At 40.1% G+C, this 13,382-nt stretch overlaps 1 protein-coding gene across 2 annotated transcripts; it reads left to right on the forward strand.

Moving 5' to 3' along the window:
• The first annotated feature begins 2,738 nt into the window (after positions 1-2,738).
• LOC120436307 lies at positions 2,739-12,472 on the forward strand. 2 transcript variants are annotated; one of them, XM_039607083.1, is made up of 4 exons: positions 2,739-3,398; positions 5,383-5,737; positions 11,396-11,746; positions 11,985-12,472. In XM_039607083.1, the coding sequence occupies exons 2-4, from the start codon at positions 5,455-5,457 to the stop codon at positions 12,143-12,145; spliced, it is 795 nt and encodes a 264-aa protein (XP_039463017.1). In that variant the 5' UTR covers positions 2,739-3,398; positions 5,383-5,454; the 3' UTR covers positions 12,146-12,472. The 2 variants fall into 2 exon arrangements, with proteins under 2 accessions (XP_039463017.1, XP_039463014.1); XM_039607080.1 differs by having other exon boundaries at positions 2,765-3,398; positions 5,378-5,737.
• Positions 12,473-13,382: the final 910 nt, after the last annotated feature.

The raw sequence follows: 13,382 nt of genomic DNA on the forward strand, positions 1-13,382 counted from the left end.
TTCTTTAAAATAGTAGGCACAGTAATTATGCTAAGTACTGCTAGCAGCCCAACAATCAACCAACAATAAGGGTTAAATATGATGGACTGTGCAGTGACGCGCTGTCAGGAGGAGACAGGTCTGCGACAGGAGCCCCCGCCTTGTTCTTCTGGCCGGCGTGGTTTCCATCCCGGAAGAGAAATTCCTCTCCTGTTTCAGATAAGGAACATTCGCCCACCGTGTGGCTGGACTGTGGGATTATGGGACTGTGGGGGGGGGGGGAATTTGGCATATGGGAGACATTTCTTTAGCTTTGTTTTAATAGTGTATAGTTATTTCTGCCGGCAGGGTTTTTTGAGAACACTTTTTATTGTATAGGGGGGATTTTAACCTGTATTTGTGATTCTGGCTGTGTTTTTTCCATGGAAATAAATGGTGTGTGTTCAAAGCCAGCTTAGTTTCTGTGCCCTGAGCGCTGACCCACTCACTCCTCTTTCTCTTGTATGTGAACGGACTTGGAGGTGAAGATTTAGGTTCACCAGTTTTAGCGGCTACAAGAGAAACACTCGAACAATAACTTCCACCAGCGTCACGTTAATGCTTTTGTTTCTGTTGATATCTAACATGAATATAACAATGTAGCAATGTTGTGGCTTAATATCTAAAAACTTGTGTGATAATTTCTGTGTAATCAGGGCTGAAAAATGCAAAGCCACATGTTCCTGTATAATTCCATGTTATTTACCTATTAAAGGAAGAAGCTGAAGAGCCTGGTGTGTCCAGATCTGCTGGCTGGGATGTAACTGCATCATGATGCTAACACTGGTTATAATAGCAAATAAAAACAGACCGATTGAAATGTCTTTACAACTTGGTTGAATGACGAAACGTTTCTCCCACAAAACGCTACGTCCAGATGAACAGAATCAACTTTTGGAAACTCACCTGAGGTTTGCATAATACTGAAATGATGGTGGGAGCAGAGTTTTAAGTTTATGGGAGGTGTTTCAGAGAGAATGAGACATACTGAGCAGTTGGAGCCACACTATACTTTAACTTGGCTGCACTGGCTTTATCTGGTGCTACGTATCATTCTCTGGACATACTGGAACTGTATCGAGCACCACTAGCTCTGAATCAAAGACACGCCTCTGTCCTTCTGTCTGTCCTGCAGATCCCCCCCCCCCCCCCCATTCCTAAAAGATGAATAGAATAGAATAATCCTTTAACTGAATGCTGCTTCAAATTGCTCGTTCCATAAACAAGGACATATAGATCTTCCAGGTCAGCTCTGGTCAACTATACAACTATGATGTTAGGCTGAATGTTTTTAAATTGTTTCAGAAAACAAACAAACACATTCTTATAAGATTGAGGCAATAAAAATCTGACATTATTGTGTATTATTCCTGTCTAAGTTCACATCACTGAAAATAAACTAGTGCTTGATTTTTTTAAATTCTATTAGACTTATTTTATTAAACATATTCAACCACACACACACAGTTAACACAAACTTCCTGCACTCAGATTTCCATCTTTCTAACAAAATTCATACAAGGTTCCCACAGTTGGATGAAGGTTTCATACCTATCCTTAGCAATGTCAGCCAGTGTCTTATACAACATAGTCCATGGGTTGATGTTAACATGAAGTATTTCTAACTGTCTCTTACACATACACTTTTTTAATCCAGACACTTACTATATATAATTAGTAGTAAATAGTAGATATTAGTGATTATTAATTATTTTCCTGTATAAGTTGAACTGACGACTGTCCTGTAGCAGAATAGACTACTCTCATTTAAATGAGTAACATTGCTGAACATATAACACACTAAAACCTGTCTCTAGCATCCATGTCTGTTACACCAACCCTCTGCATGTCCACCTTCACTACATCCATGAATCTTCTCTGTGGTTTTCATCTTTTCTTCCTACCATACCTGACAGCTCCAAATTTGACATTCTTTGTCTAATATAACCACTACGCATATCCAGATCAGGTCCCCTCTACTCCAGCTTATCTTGGATTTCCCATCCCCCTCAAACACACATAAGCTACCTTCAGTAAAAAAGTCTTTGGTTTAGAGTAGCATGGATCCCCCTGAGCTTTGAAGTGTGAGCAGGGCAGAGAGCTTACGTTTAGAATAAGAGTGGCTGTGATCATAACGTCTAAAGAAAGGACATGTGCTGCCACCTGTTGTCTTGTTTTATCACTGAAGCTGTGAAATTATTTAAATCGCTTCAATACATCTTCTACATTGTTTAGTCTATAACAATAAAATGATCTCTGTTACTTTTAGCTGCTGTTTCTGCTGGTGAATTTTGACTTTATTGCCATGAGTCCCCGCCCACGTCGTGTTTGTGCGTTTAATTCCCCTATGGTAGATTTGCATATGTGCATATGGTCACAGCAGAGAGAGCACAATCTGGGTTACAGCAGCAGACAGATCCTTTTTTGAAACGTTCATTTTTTTGAATACGTATCAAATTCAGGATCACGGTTATGTTGCACATTTAGATCAAAAGAAATATGTATAAGCCAGTGTGGCTTTGTGAGTCCGCCTTTACTGTATATTCAGCACATATAAAGACATAGTACCGTTACACAGTCTCACACAGCTTTTGTTAGGCGCACTGCATTATGGCGAGTGGCTTGTTTACTCGCACTAAAGCTCCTCATTTCAGGAGATACTCCCTCTTGTGGTGTAACGGAGGAATAACTACTCTCACCAGCACTGTCTCACTGGAGACTAGGGCACACTGTTTGTATTTCTACATTTGTTTTCCATGAGACTCTGGAGCATGAATGTCTATCAGATGACAAGCTTTGACTGAATTCCAGTCTGATTGGTTCCGCGTCACTTCAGAAACCAGCTGGGCCAAAAGTGGCTGCTTAATCGCCCAGTATCCACGTTAGCTCCTCCTCCCAGAGCAGAAAACACCCACCCACAGTCAGCTGTTCCCTCAGTCGGGACTTCCCCGTCAGTGCTGCGGATCCGCGCTGCTTTGGCATTTCTTTGTATTTTCATATTCGGAGATTTTTTTTTTTTTTTAGATATATTTGGAATATACTAAAGGCTCTCCAATGGAACAAGACGAGCAGGTGAAACATCTGCGTCCCACCACGGACTATGGAGAGAGGTTCAGGCTCACTCTGACCACTCACAAGTCCTTTTTGGAACAAAGATGGCGACGTCAAATGTCATTTCGACGCATAGGACGTAAGGGGTGGAGCCCTGCGTGTCCCACACTGGAACGTACGGTCCCTTGTGACATGCTGTTCTGTCATACCGGTGCCCAGGTGGAATTTCATGCTCCATCGACGGATCTAATGCTAAGGAAGTATGGCTGTGATGCCTTTGGTTCCCGCTGCACTCCTCTCGACTATGGTTTTGGTCCCTGCGTTTAAAGGTAAGTTGGAGTTATTTGTTAAGACGTTCCTCCTCGGTGCGTTTGTTGGTGTTCAATTTATACCATTACTATATCACTGTAGATCGGTTATACAAAATTTGTAAAAGTACACTTAAATATCGCTTCACCTATTCTGATTCAGTTACCGGTGGGAAGAACTGCACATTTAACGCATGAAGAAAGAGTGGGGTTATCACTTAATACAAATTCTCAAAAAACTCCTTCTCCAAAAGCCCCTTTTCCAAACTGACCCCTCCCCGCCCCTCGCATCGACACACCAGCCATTCTCAGGCTTCGACCGGCATGTTCGCTTGCAGTTGCAGGCCTGCTGTCATAGACGATTTGCAGCCTCTAAGGCAGGAGTGTCAATCGTACGGGCCGCCACATAAGTTAGTATGTCTGTTATTAATGGCCTGTCTGTTATGTGGGAACGCATGCAGGCCGGCGTAGGGGGTTTGTCACTACCCGATCGGTACCCCGCATGCGCAAATGTTACGTCACGTCCTCTCTTTGCCAACATTGCCACAGGGTTATCAGACTAGGATCATGTGAAAGCTCCGTTTCTGTAGCCTGATCTGAAGTCGCAGCAATAAATCGCAAAAGCTGAAAAACATCACACGCTTTTTGGTGAATGTATTTAAATGCTTATTTCATGACATTGTAATGTACCGTGCGGTAGACTATTTACCTTAAACGTTGCACTGCAATAACATGTTAGGAATAGTTTGTTCAGACAAAGACGTGAATACTATAATAGTGTAAAACCAAACGTGATCATGTCATCACATCGCACCCCAGTGAATTAACCTGGGTTTATCCTTCTACAGATTTTATCAGGTTGTGTGGCTGCATCTGCCAAAATGTGTGCGTCACCCTCCTATAATGCACATTAGTAAGGTTTCCTTTTGAAACTAAAAACTAAAGATAAATACACAGATCTTTTTCGGTAACACGGGGTTTCAGAAATTTGCAAGTCAGTTCTGTTACTGTGGTTTTTGGTTATAATCTGATTTATTTAGCAAATAAACCTTTGAGGTAGCACCTCTAATGTACATTATAAAAGGATAAAGTTTTACAGTATTATAGTATCAAAGTCTTTGTCTGAACAAACTGTTCCCATCAGATTATTGTAGTGCACAGTTTAAGGTAAATAGTCTTCCGCACGGTACATTACAATGTCATGAAATTAGCATTAAAATGTGTTTTTTCAGCTTTTGTGATTTGTTGCAATGACTTCAGATCAGTGACAAGTAGAGTAAAGAAACGTAGCCAGGCAAGTGTTTCCTCCTCCTCTATACGCTCTTGTGGATGGGGAAACTTTTTTTTGCTGGAGGTAACTACTTTGGCACAACAAATGCGAAGAAACGTGCAAAAACGTACAATAAGCAGCCTCTTTCCAACTTGTCCATGCCTTACTTCTCATTTGTTCTTCATAGCAGTAGCAAATGCATAAAAATAAGGCTTTTATCAAAATACTCCAATAAAAATTTCTTCATTGAAAAAGAATAAATGTACAGTTCAGTATTGAATATTACATAAAATAAACTATTTACAAAGTTTCTTTGAATGGCAGAAATGCAGAAATGTGTAGCACAGAGCCCAAATGTGCACTTTAAGTCATTTATAATTCTTAACTAGGTTGAGCTGCTGTTCATGACAAACAAGCACAAGAAGAAATTTTAGATTTTAACTGTATTTACAGAGGCTTTAGAGCTTTTCCTACTGATAAAAACCTCAAGGCTGTTCATACTACACAAGGAAGTGACCACAGACTTTAATGTTGCTAAATTCTCCACATATTTAAACAGTCTCCTTTGATAACACACATCACTGTGTGCTCAATTTCAATATCCAGTGTGTGATGTAATTCATCTATTTCACCAGATGTCAGTCTATTTGCAGCTCTTTGTGATTAGATTGCAGAAATGAGTAAATTAACTTTTTAATGTCTACAACCCAAACTGTGTCCTCTCATTCAGTCCAGATAAACATCACAGCTGGACAGAACGTCACTCTGCCTTGTCAAGCTCCAAACAACAACAAAATCATCATAGTTATGGAGTGGAGCAGACCTGATCTGCAAGCGGAATATGTCCTTTGTTATCGCGATGAGCAATTTGATCTAGAATACCAGCATCCATCTTTTAAGAACCGGGTGGACTTGCAGGACAGACAGATGAAGGATGGAGACGTGTCTGTGATTCTGTACAATGTGACGACTGCTGATGCTGGAACATATGAGTGTCGTGTCATCCAGAAAGAAACAAGCCGCAGGAAGAGAGCTCATCTGGATGGCAACCCCATCAGCATCATCTACCTGAGTGTTGTTGATCCTCCAGGTGAGTGAGTAGAGTTGAGTGTGTGTGTGATCAGAGGTGAAGCTGCTTCCTGGTTGTTGATGTTTGTTTCTAAAGATGTTGTTGATGAGACTTTGTAGAAAGCAGCTGGTCTGAGTGATGTGATCAGAGTGCAGTAGATAATGTCTGACAGCAGTTTGAAGAGGAAATGGATTCTGTTCTGTTCTTCACTCATCACCTACCTGACAGCTGACACCTCACACCTGTTTCTCACCTGCAGGTCAGACAGGAGGAGACACAGAAGATGGAGGGAAGGAGGCTGGAGGAGAGAAGAGTGGATCTGTTGGACTAATAGCTGGTCTGATAGTTCTTGCTGTGCTTCTTGTTGCTGCTGTTTCTGGATTTTTGATCTACAGAAAATATAAGAAGCAGAAACAGGATTCATACCAGCCTCCTGTTCAAATACACCATGTTTGAAATGTCTCAGAGCTTTTCCAAATGAGCTCTCAGTCTCCTGGTTTTGCGCCAATTTCCCATCGTTGTCACTCGGCACAGTAAAAATCAGATCTGAGGACGTGTTTTTCATGAAAAGAGCCCAAAATGTGGTTTTCAGGGTTTTTCTAAAGGGGATTTATTTCTGTGAATGAAAAACTGACTGAAATCCTGGATTCTGTTCTTCACTCACCACCAGCTGACACCTTCTTCTCACCTGCAGGTCCTCCAGGAGGACACATGAGGGTTTGTGGGACTGATAGTGAGTCTGTCAGTTTTGGTGTGTTTATTCTTGTACCCAATGATTTGATCTCTAAAAAAAGAAAAGGGAACGGTGCTGAATATGTGATTTCTGCTTCTCAGAGATCCTGTTAAAGTCTAAAGACATTGGGAGAGTTTCAAACTGTTGGAGCAGGGAAACTGGTACTAATGGTGCAGAACTGGTTTTGTTGTTGTTGTTGCTGTTGCTTTTTTGATCTACAGAAATTATAAACAACACAGTTGAGATTCACATTGTCCTCCCAGTGAACCGCAGGATCAAATGTCTGAGATCTTTCTACAGCTGAATTATGAATCTCCTGTCGCTGATCACAGAGACAGAAATCATCTAAAAATGCACAGAGGCCACCAACACTGCACAAAGGTCCCTGACTTCACTGACACTAAAGTCTGGAAAAAAAAGCTTCTTTTTTTTTTCCGTGGCTACAAACAAGCCAATAGCATCTATCAACATTAAAGCAGCAGCAGCAGCATTACTGACATGTCTCAGTGTTCCTGTAAATTCAGCTTTAAATATGACCAAAACAAACTCCACTGGCTGTCATACATCAGCTTCAGTCATGTAAGCTTGAATTTTGCTCTTATTATTCTTATTGTTTGTGCCAGTCGTGACTTCGCCTGAGTCACAGTGTCACCAAATCTGACACTGTGACTAAATGAACGTGAGATTTTTTGTGAGGTTCTGTTACAGTCTAATCTCAGAGGTTAAACTAAAGTTCAGGAGAGACTGATGTGATTGTTGAGCACTGAGAGAGGGAGTAGCAGAAGAACAGTTGGAGGCTGTTAAATCTGTATTTGATCCACTGTGGTTTAAAAAAACAAAACAAACAAACAAACAAACAAAAAAACGAGCAAACAGACTGACAACAACAATATGACTAACAAGAGCAGGCAGATGTTGCATCTGTACCAGTTTAATTGACATCATTTTAAAATGAGAGTCTGAGGTGAGGCTGTCTCCCATAGTTAACCTCCTTATACCCGAACTTTTTCATGGCATGCATTTTTAATTTCTCGTTGCTATTTGGGCTGATTGGGACCCGATGAATGTAAAAACAAAGAATTACCTGATTTCCTTTTTTTTTCTTCTTCTTTTTTTTGTACCTGATTTTCGTTTTTGAGAAAAGTGAGATCCACATACGAGGACATTCGTTTGACATTTTGATAAAGTAGCAGTTTAATGTCCTCGTACATGGATATCAGGCCCTTGTAGAAGAAAATTTGGTCTAGACAACCCAAAATGTGATGTCCACATATGTGGATGCTGCCGTGAGGTTCCTCACCTCATCTGCTCTGTGAGTCTGAATCTCAGGCAAACCACAAATTTTTATCTCAGTGTTGAGTAAAGGCAGCCAGCAGGTGGCAGCACAACATCTTGAGTCAAGCCAGCAACACATGAACGCCTCACTGTGACCTCTGACCATTTTTTTTTTTTCAAAAAGGAAAAACTGTAAATGTGAATATTAACAAAGAAACCCTGTTTCTGATCATAGCTTTCACACTTTTAGTGCTGCCTTAAAGACTGAGGCAGACTTTCCCCCTGACCACCAGAGTACTTTCTAACACACGGTCAATCTGAGAAAAACACATTTTATTTATACCTTATTTCACTTCAGTTCAGTTTCACTTTCTTTGGATTTATGCGACACTACAGACAGAGGCCAGCCAAATGAATTTAACCATCTGTTGTGACCACATGGGGGGAAATTATTATGATTATTATTATTTGTATTATGTTTAGCTGTTGTCCCTGTGGTTTTCACTTTCATATTTAAAATGGTTTAATTGTTCTCAGTGTCTCTATAGGCTCAGCTGTCTCTCATTTGGGGAGTTTCAGTTATGATATGATTTTGTTTAGCATTATTTTTGAAGGAGTTCTGTTTTGCTGTTTCGCAAAATAGCTTATTTCTGTGATTGTGTATATTAAAATTATTTTTGTCATTTTGGGGGTATTGCAAAAGCCACATTTTGGAAATTACACCTGTACCTGTTCATCCTTGGCTGCTGGGTTCCTCATAAGAGAGGGGGAGAAAACAAAATCCCATTTGCATTAATCTTTCATTCTTTTTTGTATGACTGGACATTCAAAAGTGCCAAATAAACAAAACCTTTTTTATAAATGCTATTAATTTTATGTTTCAATTCCTGTAAGATGAAGACCCTATAATAATACAGAGAAAACCCCGATAATCAGAGAACCCTCTATGGGTAACCACTTCAGCAACAGTGGGGCAGGAAAACTCACCTTCTCACCCAACCAATTGTGTCAGAGGTTGGGTGAGAAGGTGGGTTTTCCTGCCCCAGTAGGAAGTCGGAGCAAAAGGCATGATGTCTAATAACTAAACTGACACTCAGTAATAAAGAGAATGTTATTGTGGTTGTGGTTTCTTTGCGGGGTTTTAACACCTCTCACACAGCACAAAAGCAGCACAGCTTCTGTCAGCTGGAGATCTTTATATAAAAGCTCTTGAGGTTTCAGAGCTGTGATGTGCAGCTGTTACAGATAAACTAACTCTGAATGTGCACTGAGTGGAAAAATTCAAGTAGTAATTTACAAGATCAGCAGTTTTCTGAGACATTGGTTACTTTCTCTTTTGCCTTTTACATAGTATTGGTTCAGTTATTCTGATAAGAACAGGTGGGTGTGTTCTGGCAGTCAGTTTGAGGTGGAAGGAGGGGGATCATCCACCCTACCCTTTTTATGTGAGTACATCGAGAGCTGGTAGCTTAAATGACTTGGATATTAACAGAGAGCATCTGTCCTGATAGCCGGTGTCTTTGGACCTTGGATTTTCATTGTCCCACCTGCACATAGACAGCCCGACTATGTTGCAGTTGTGTTGTAGTACAGTCCTCCGCATGCTGCTGCTGCTGGTCTGTGTTCTGGTCAATGCCTATGAAGGTAAGCTGTGAAGCTACACGTGTGTTGTAATGTATGGAGTAGTTTGGATGCATTTCTCTAAGGGATGGTCATGTGTCATATGTGCTTAGATTTGAGTGATATAGGAACAAATTTCAGATGTTATAGTTTCAGATTTCATATCCATTAAAAGTGTAGTGGACAAAACTGTAAACGGCATTAAATTGACTTTGACACCAGGCCTAAAGACAATATGAGCCCTCAGTGAGAATACCAGTGTAAAACTAAATAAGTTACCTTAACAGGATTGTGCTGTTTATCAAAATTTCTGCCAGCTTCTCATTATTAAGTAGAAGGCAGACGACCACAAATCTGTCTTCTTTCAGTGCAGCACAAACAAATTTTACCACAGAGCACAAGCCAAACACTGTCTCACAACATCTTCACTGTTGCTGTAAGTGCAAGCACTCAGCATCCTGTAACTGAGTACTGTAAACTGAAACTGACAAGAGGAAGCACTTTTTGTGCATCTTAAAACTAAAGTATATCTTACTCAGTTGCACATTTCTTTAAATCTGAGTGTGCTATTTTTAATAAATGTATAATGTTTTTTTTCTTATGTTGTAAATTTGTGATATAAAGTCTGTTATTCTTTACTTTTGTGCCAATCTGCCTGCTGTAACCCCTGAATTTCCCTAGTGAGGGACCATAATGGATATTTCTATTCTATTCTTTTTTTGTGTTTACCTGCAAATAAAATTAATAATAAGTCATTTGATTATTTCAGATAGTAATGGGAACATGATTAACTCAGACGACAACAGAGAAAAAGTGAGGACAGGAAAGGAAAAACACTGACCTTTTTTGATGTTACAAGTTAAAAATGATCCCAGACTGGTGAAAATGTTCGTTCTAGTGGAATGCACAGTCCTCCATCAGCATGTCAATGTGCAAATGCAAATGAGTTGAAAGTTGCGTTTTTTAAGAAATACACTTCACCAGAATAAGACAACACAATTGTATCGGTGATGTGATGTGATGCATGTGGTTTCTCTCTCTGTGGTTGATACATAAACCACAAACGTTTCAGCATTGACTCATCGGGTAGTTCAACATGTAAAAATTTCCATAAAATCCACTGCACATCGATTGCAGCTCTCTAATCATCACCATGTGTGTTCATGTGTTTCACCAAGCAGAACGAAAAAGATCATCTCTTAGATCATCCTGTAAATCCGTAATATAAAAGCACTCTGTAGCAGGAGAATGACAGACCCACACCCATCTCAGCACTTTCTAACACACTTTTATTTACGGTTGCTGTTCTAACACTGGCTGTAGCTTTACAGCTGCCAGCCAGACACCAACAACAACAGCACTGCAGCACCTAGTTCAGCCTTTAGGCCGGGGAGGCGTGATTGCAGATGCCACTAAGGTGCGTCCGCCTCCCCTGCAGCAGCATCGCAGAACACACCCCGCTAGCACTCTTACAGCCTGTTGAAAGCAAACTATTGATAAACTCTGACCTGTTTTTATTTTGATACTGATCCTTTTAAATAATGTGTACATTTGTGAGTCAGTGTTCTGGTTAAAATTCATGTAAGCTTTTGTCATTTGTAACCGTACCTATGAAGATAAAAGATGAAGCATATTTACTTGAGACAAAACAATATTGCATCATGGTCTGTTATTGAGCAGACACCCAGCTGTGTTTAGTTGTGATGACTGAAGTGGACAACTGAACAAGATGTGTGACCAAAGTGGAATAAATACACAAATGTCACCAGTTAAAGCAAAAGAAAAAGTCAGTTTTACACTTCAATTGGGAAAGGATTTTTCTCCCATGAAAAAAATAAATATAAATCTCACTGTAAACAAATGATGTAATGATAATCTAGGCAGTTATTTTAAAGCCAGTCCAAATGAAGAGAGACAGAGCCATAACTTCAATTTCAGCATCCTGTGTGAGCTGTACTGCCTGTGGCTCTGCAGGAATCAGTGGTCTCTGCTCCAGAAGTGAGTGATACTGTTGATGTTGTTAACTTTTCATTTTGTTTCCTCTCTTTCAGACATAAACACCACAGCTGGACAGAACGTTATTCTGACATGTCGAGCTCCAAACTACAATATTATAGTTGCAGATTGGAGCAGAGCTGACCTGGGATCAGAATATGTTCTTTTGTACCGGGATGGACGTTTTGATCCAGAAAACCAACATCTATCTTTTAATGGTCGAGTGGATCTGCAGGACAGACAGATGAAGGATGGAGACGTGTCTCTGATTCTGAAGGATGTGACGATTAATGACACTGGAACATATGAGTGTCGTGTTGCGAACAGAAGAACAAACCGTGGGAAAAGAGCTGTTTTGAAGAGCAACCCCATCAGCATCATCTACCTGAGTGTTGTGGATCCTCCAGGTGAGTGAGTAGAGTTGAGTGTGTGTGTGATCAGAGGTGAAGCTGCTTCCTGGTTGTTGATGTTTGTTTCTAAAGATGTTGTTGATGAGACTTTGTAGAAAGCAGCTGGTCTGAGTGATGTGATCAGAGTGCAGTAGATAATGTCTGACAGCAGTTTGAAGAGGAAATGGATTCTGTTCTGTTCTTCACTCATCACCTACCTGACAGCTGACACCTCACACCTGTTTCTCACCTGCAGGTCAGACAGGAGGAGACACAGAGGATGGAGGGAAGGAGGATGGAGGGAAGGAGGATGGAGGACATGGAGAGGATGCATCTGTTGGATTGAAACTTGGCCTGTCATTTTCTGCTTCGCTTGCTGCTGTTGCTGTTTTGTTTTTTAATCTACAGAAGTTTTAAACAACAGAGTCGAGATTCACATCGTCCTTCTTCTGTACCGCTGTGTCTGAGATCTTTCTACGGCCAAAGTCTGAATCTCCTGTTTCTGAACACAGAGACAGAAATCAAGTAAAAACAGACAACAAACTCTACTGGCTGTCATACACGACACCCGTTTCATCAGCACTGAGAGAGAGCAGCAGAACATTTGGAGGCTGTTAAATCTGTATTTGAGTTTTGTTTTTAAAAACTGAGCAAACAGAAACAGGCCTTAAAGTTATCGTATTACTGAGGAGAAAGGGGGTGTGCTGCCACCTGTTGGTTGTAGTTTTTTTTACCGATAGTCACTTGGATGATGTTGCAGTTTAGCATTGACTGTTATTTACTGTATATTTTATTATCTATTTTAATCATTTTACTGATTCATTTTTATCTTTATTTTAATATTTATTATCATTTAATTTACTTTGTCCTTTTAATTGGTTTTAACTTCTATCACAGTTTTTTACTGGAAAGCAGTTTTGTCAACCATGTTGTTTTTAAAGTGCTCTATAAATAAAGTTGGATTGGATAAGAAAGAATGAGAGATTATCAGAGGCTATGCCCTCTCTTTGGTTATTCCACACCGGTGGAATTACCTGGGTCTCAATCTCACGGCCCATGTCACCTCTACTTGCGGCCGCATAATGACGTGAAGAAAGATTTTTTAAAATTTATTCCAAAATGATTTAATATGAAGGCAGAGTGTTACAGGTATCGACCTAAAGCATGTGGCCTCATGGGCAGTGTAGTCCGTGCTGCAGGGAGAATGGACTGCCATACTTCACTTATAACAGAACTGATACTGCTGCACAGGAACACAGGAAACTAGATGGTGGCTAATGTTTCCTGTGTTTTTACCTAATCTGTTTTGAGTCACATTTGAGTGAAATGTGTTTGAAAAAAAAAAAAATCGGAATTGAGCATTAAGACCTGCAGTGTGACCGTAGCTTAAATTGTGTATGCACCGAAGGACTACCTAGTGCAAAGAATATACATGGATACAGTTGTGCATAAGCCGACTATTTCTTTTTCTACATATATATGCATCAAAATAGCCGTGTTTGACAAATGAACAGTGAAAGCAACAGCAAAAAGAAAAACAGATCCTTCAGGCTGGATTGAACAAAGTGATATTTTATTTGCAAAACTTTTAATGAATTTTTAAAAAACATTTTACTGTTGTGTCAAACCAATAAACTCTTATTTTAGCAACGGT

The sequence above is a fragment of the Oreochromis aureus genome, linkage group 3, assembly GCF_013358895.1.
Source record: "Oreochromis aureus strain Israel breed Guangdong linkage group 3, ZZ_aureus, whole genome shotgun sequence".
NCBI lineage: Eukaryota > Metazoa > Chordata > Actinopteri > Cichliformes > Cichlidae > Oreochromis > Oreochromis aureus.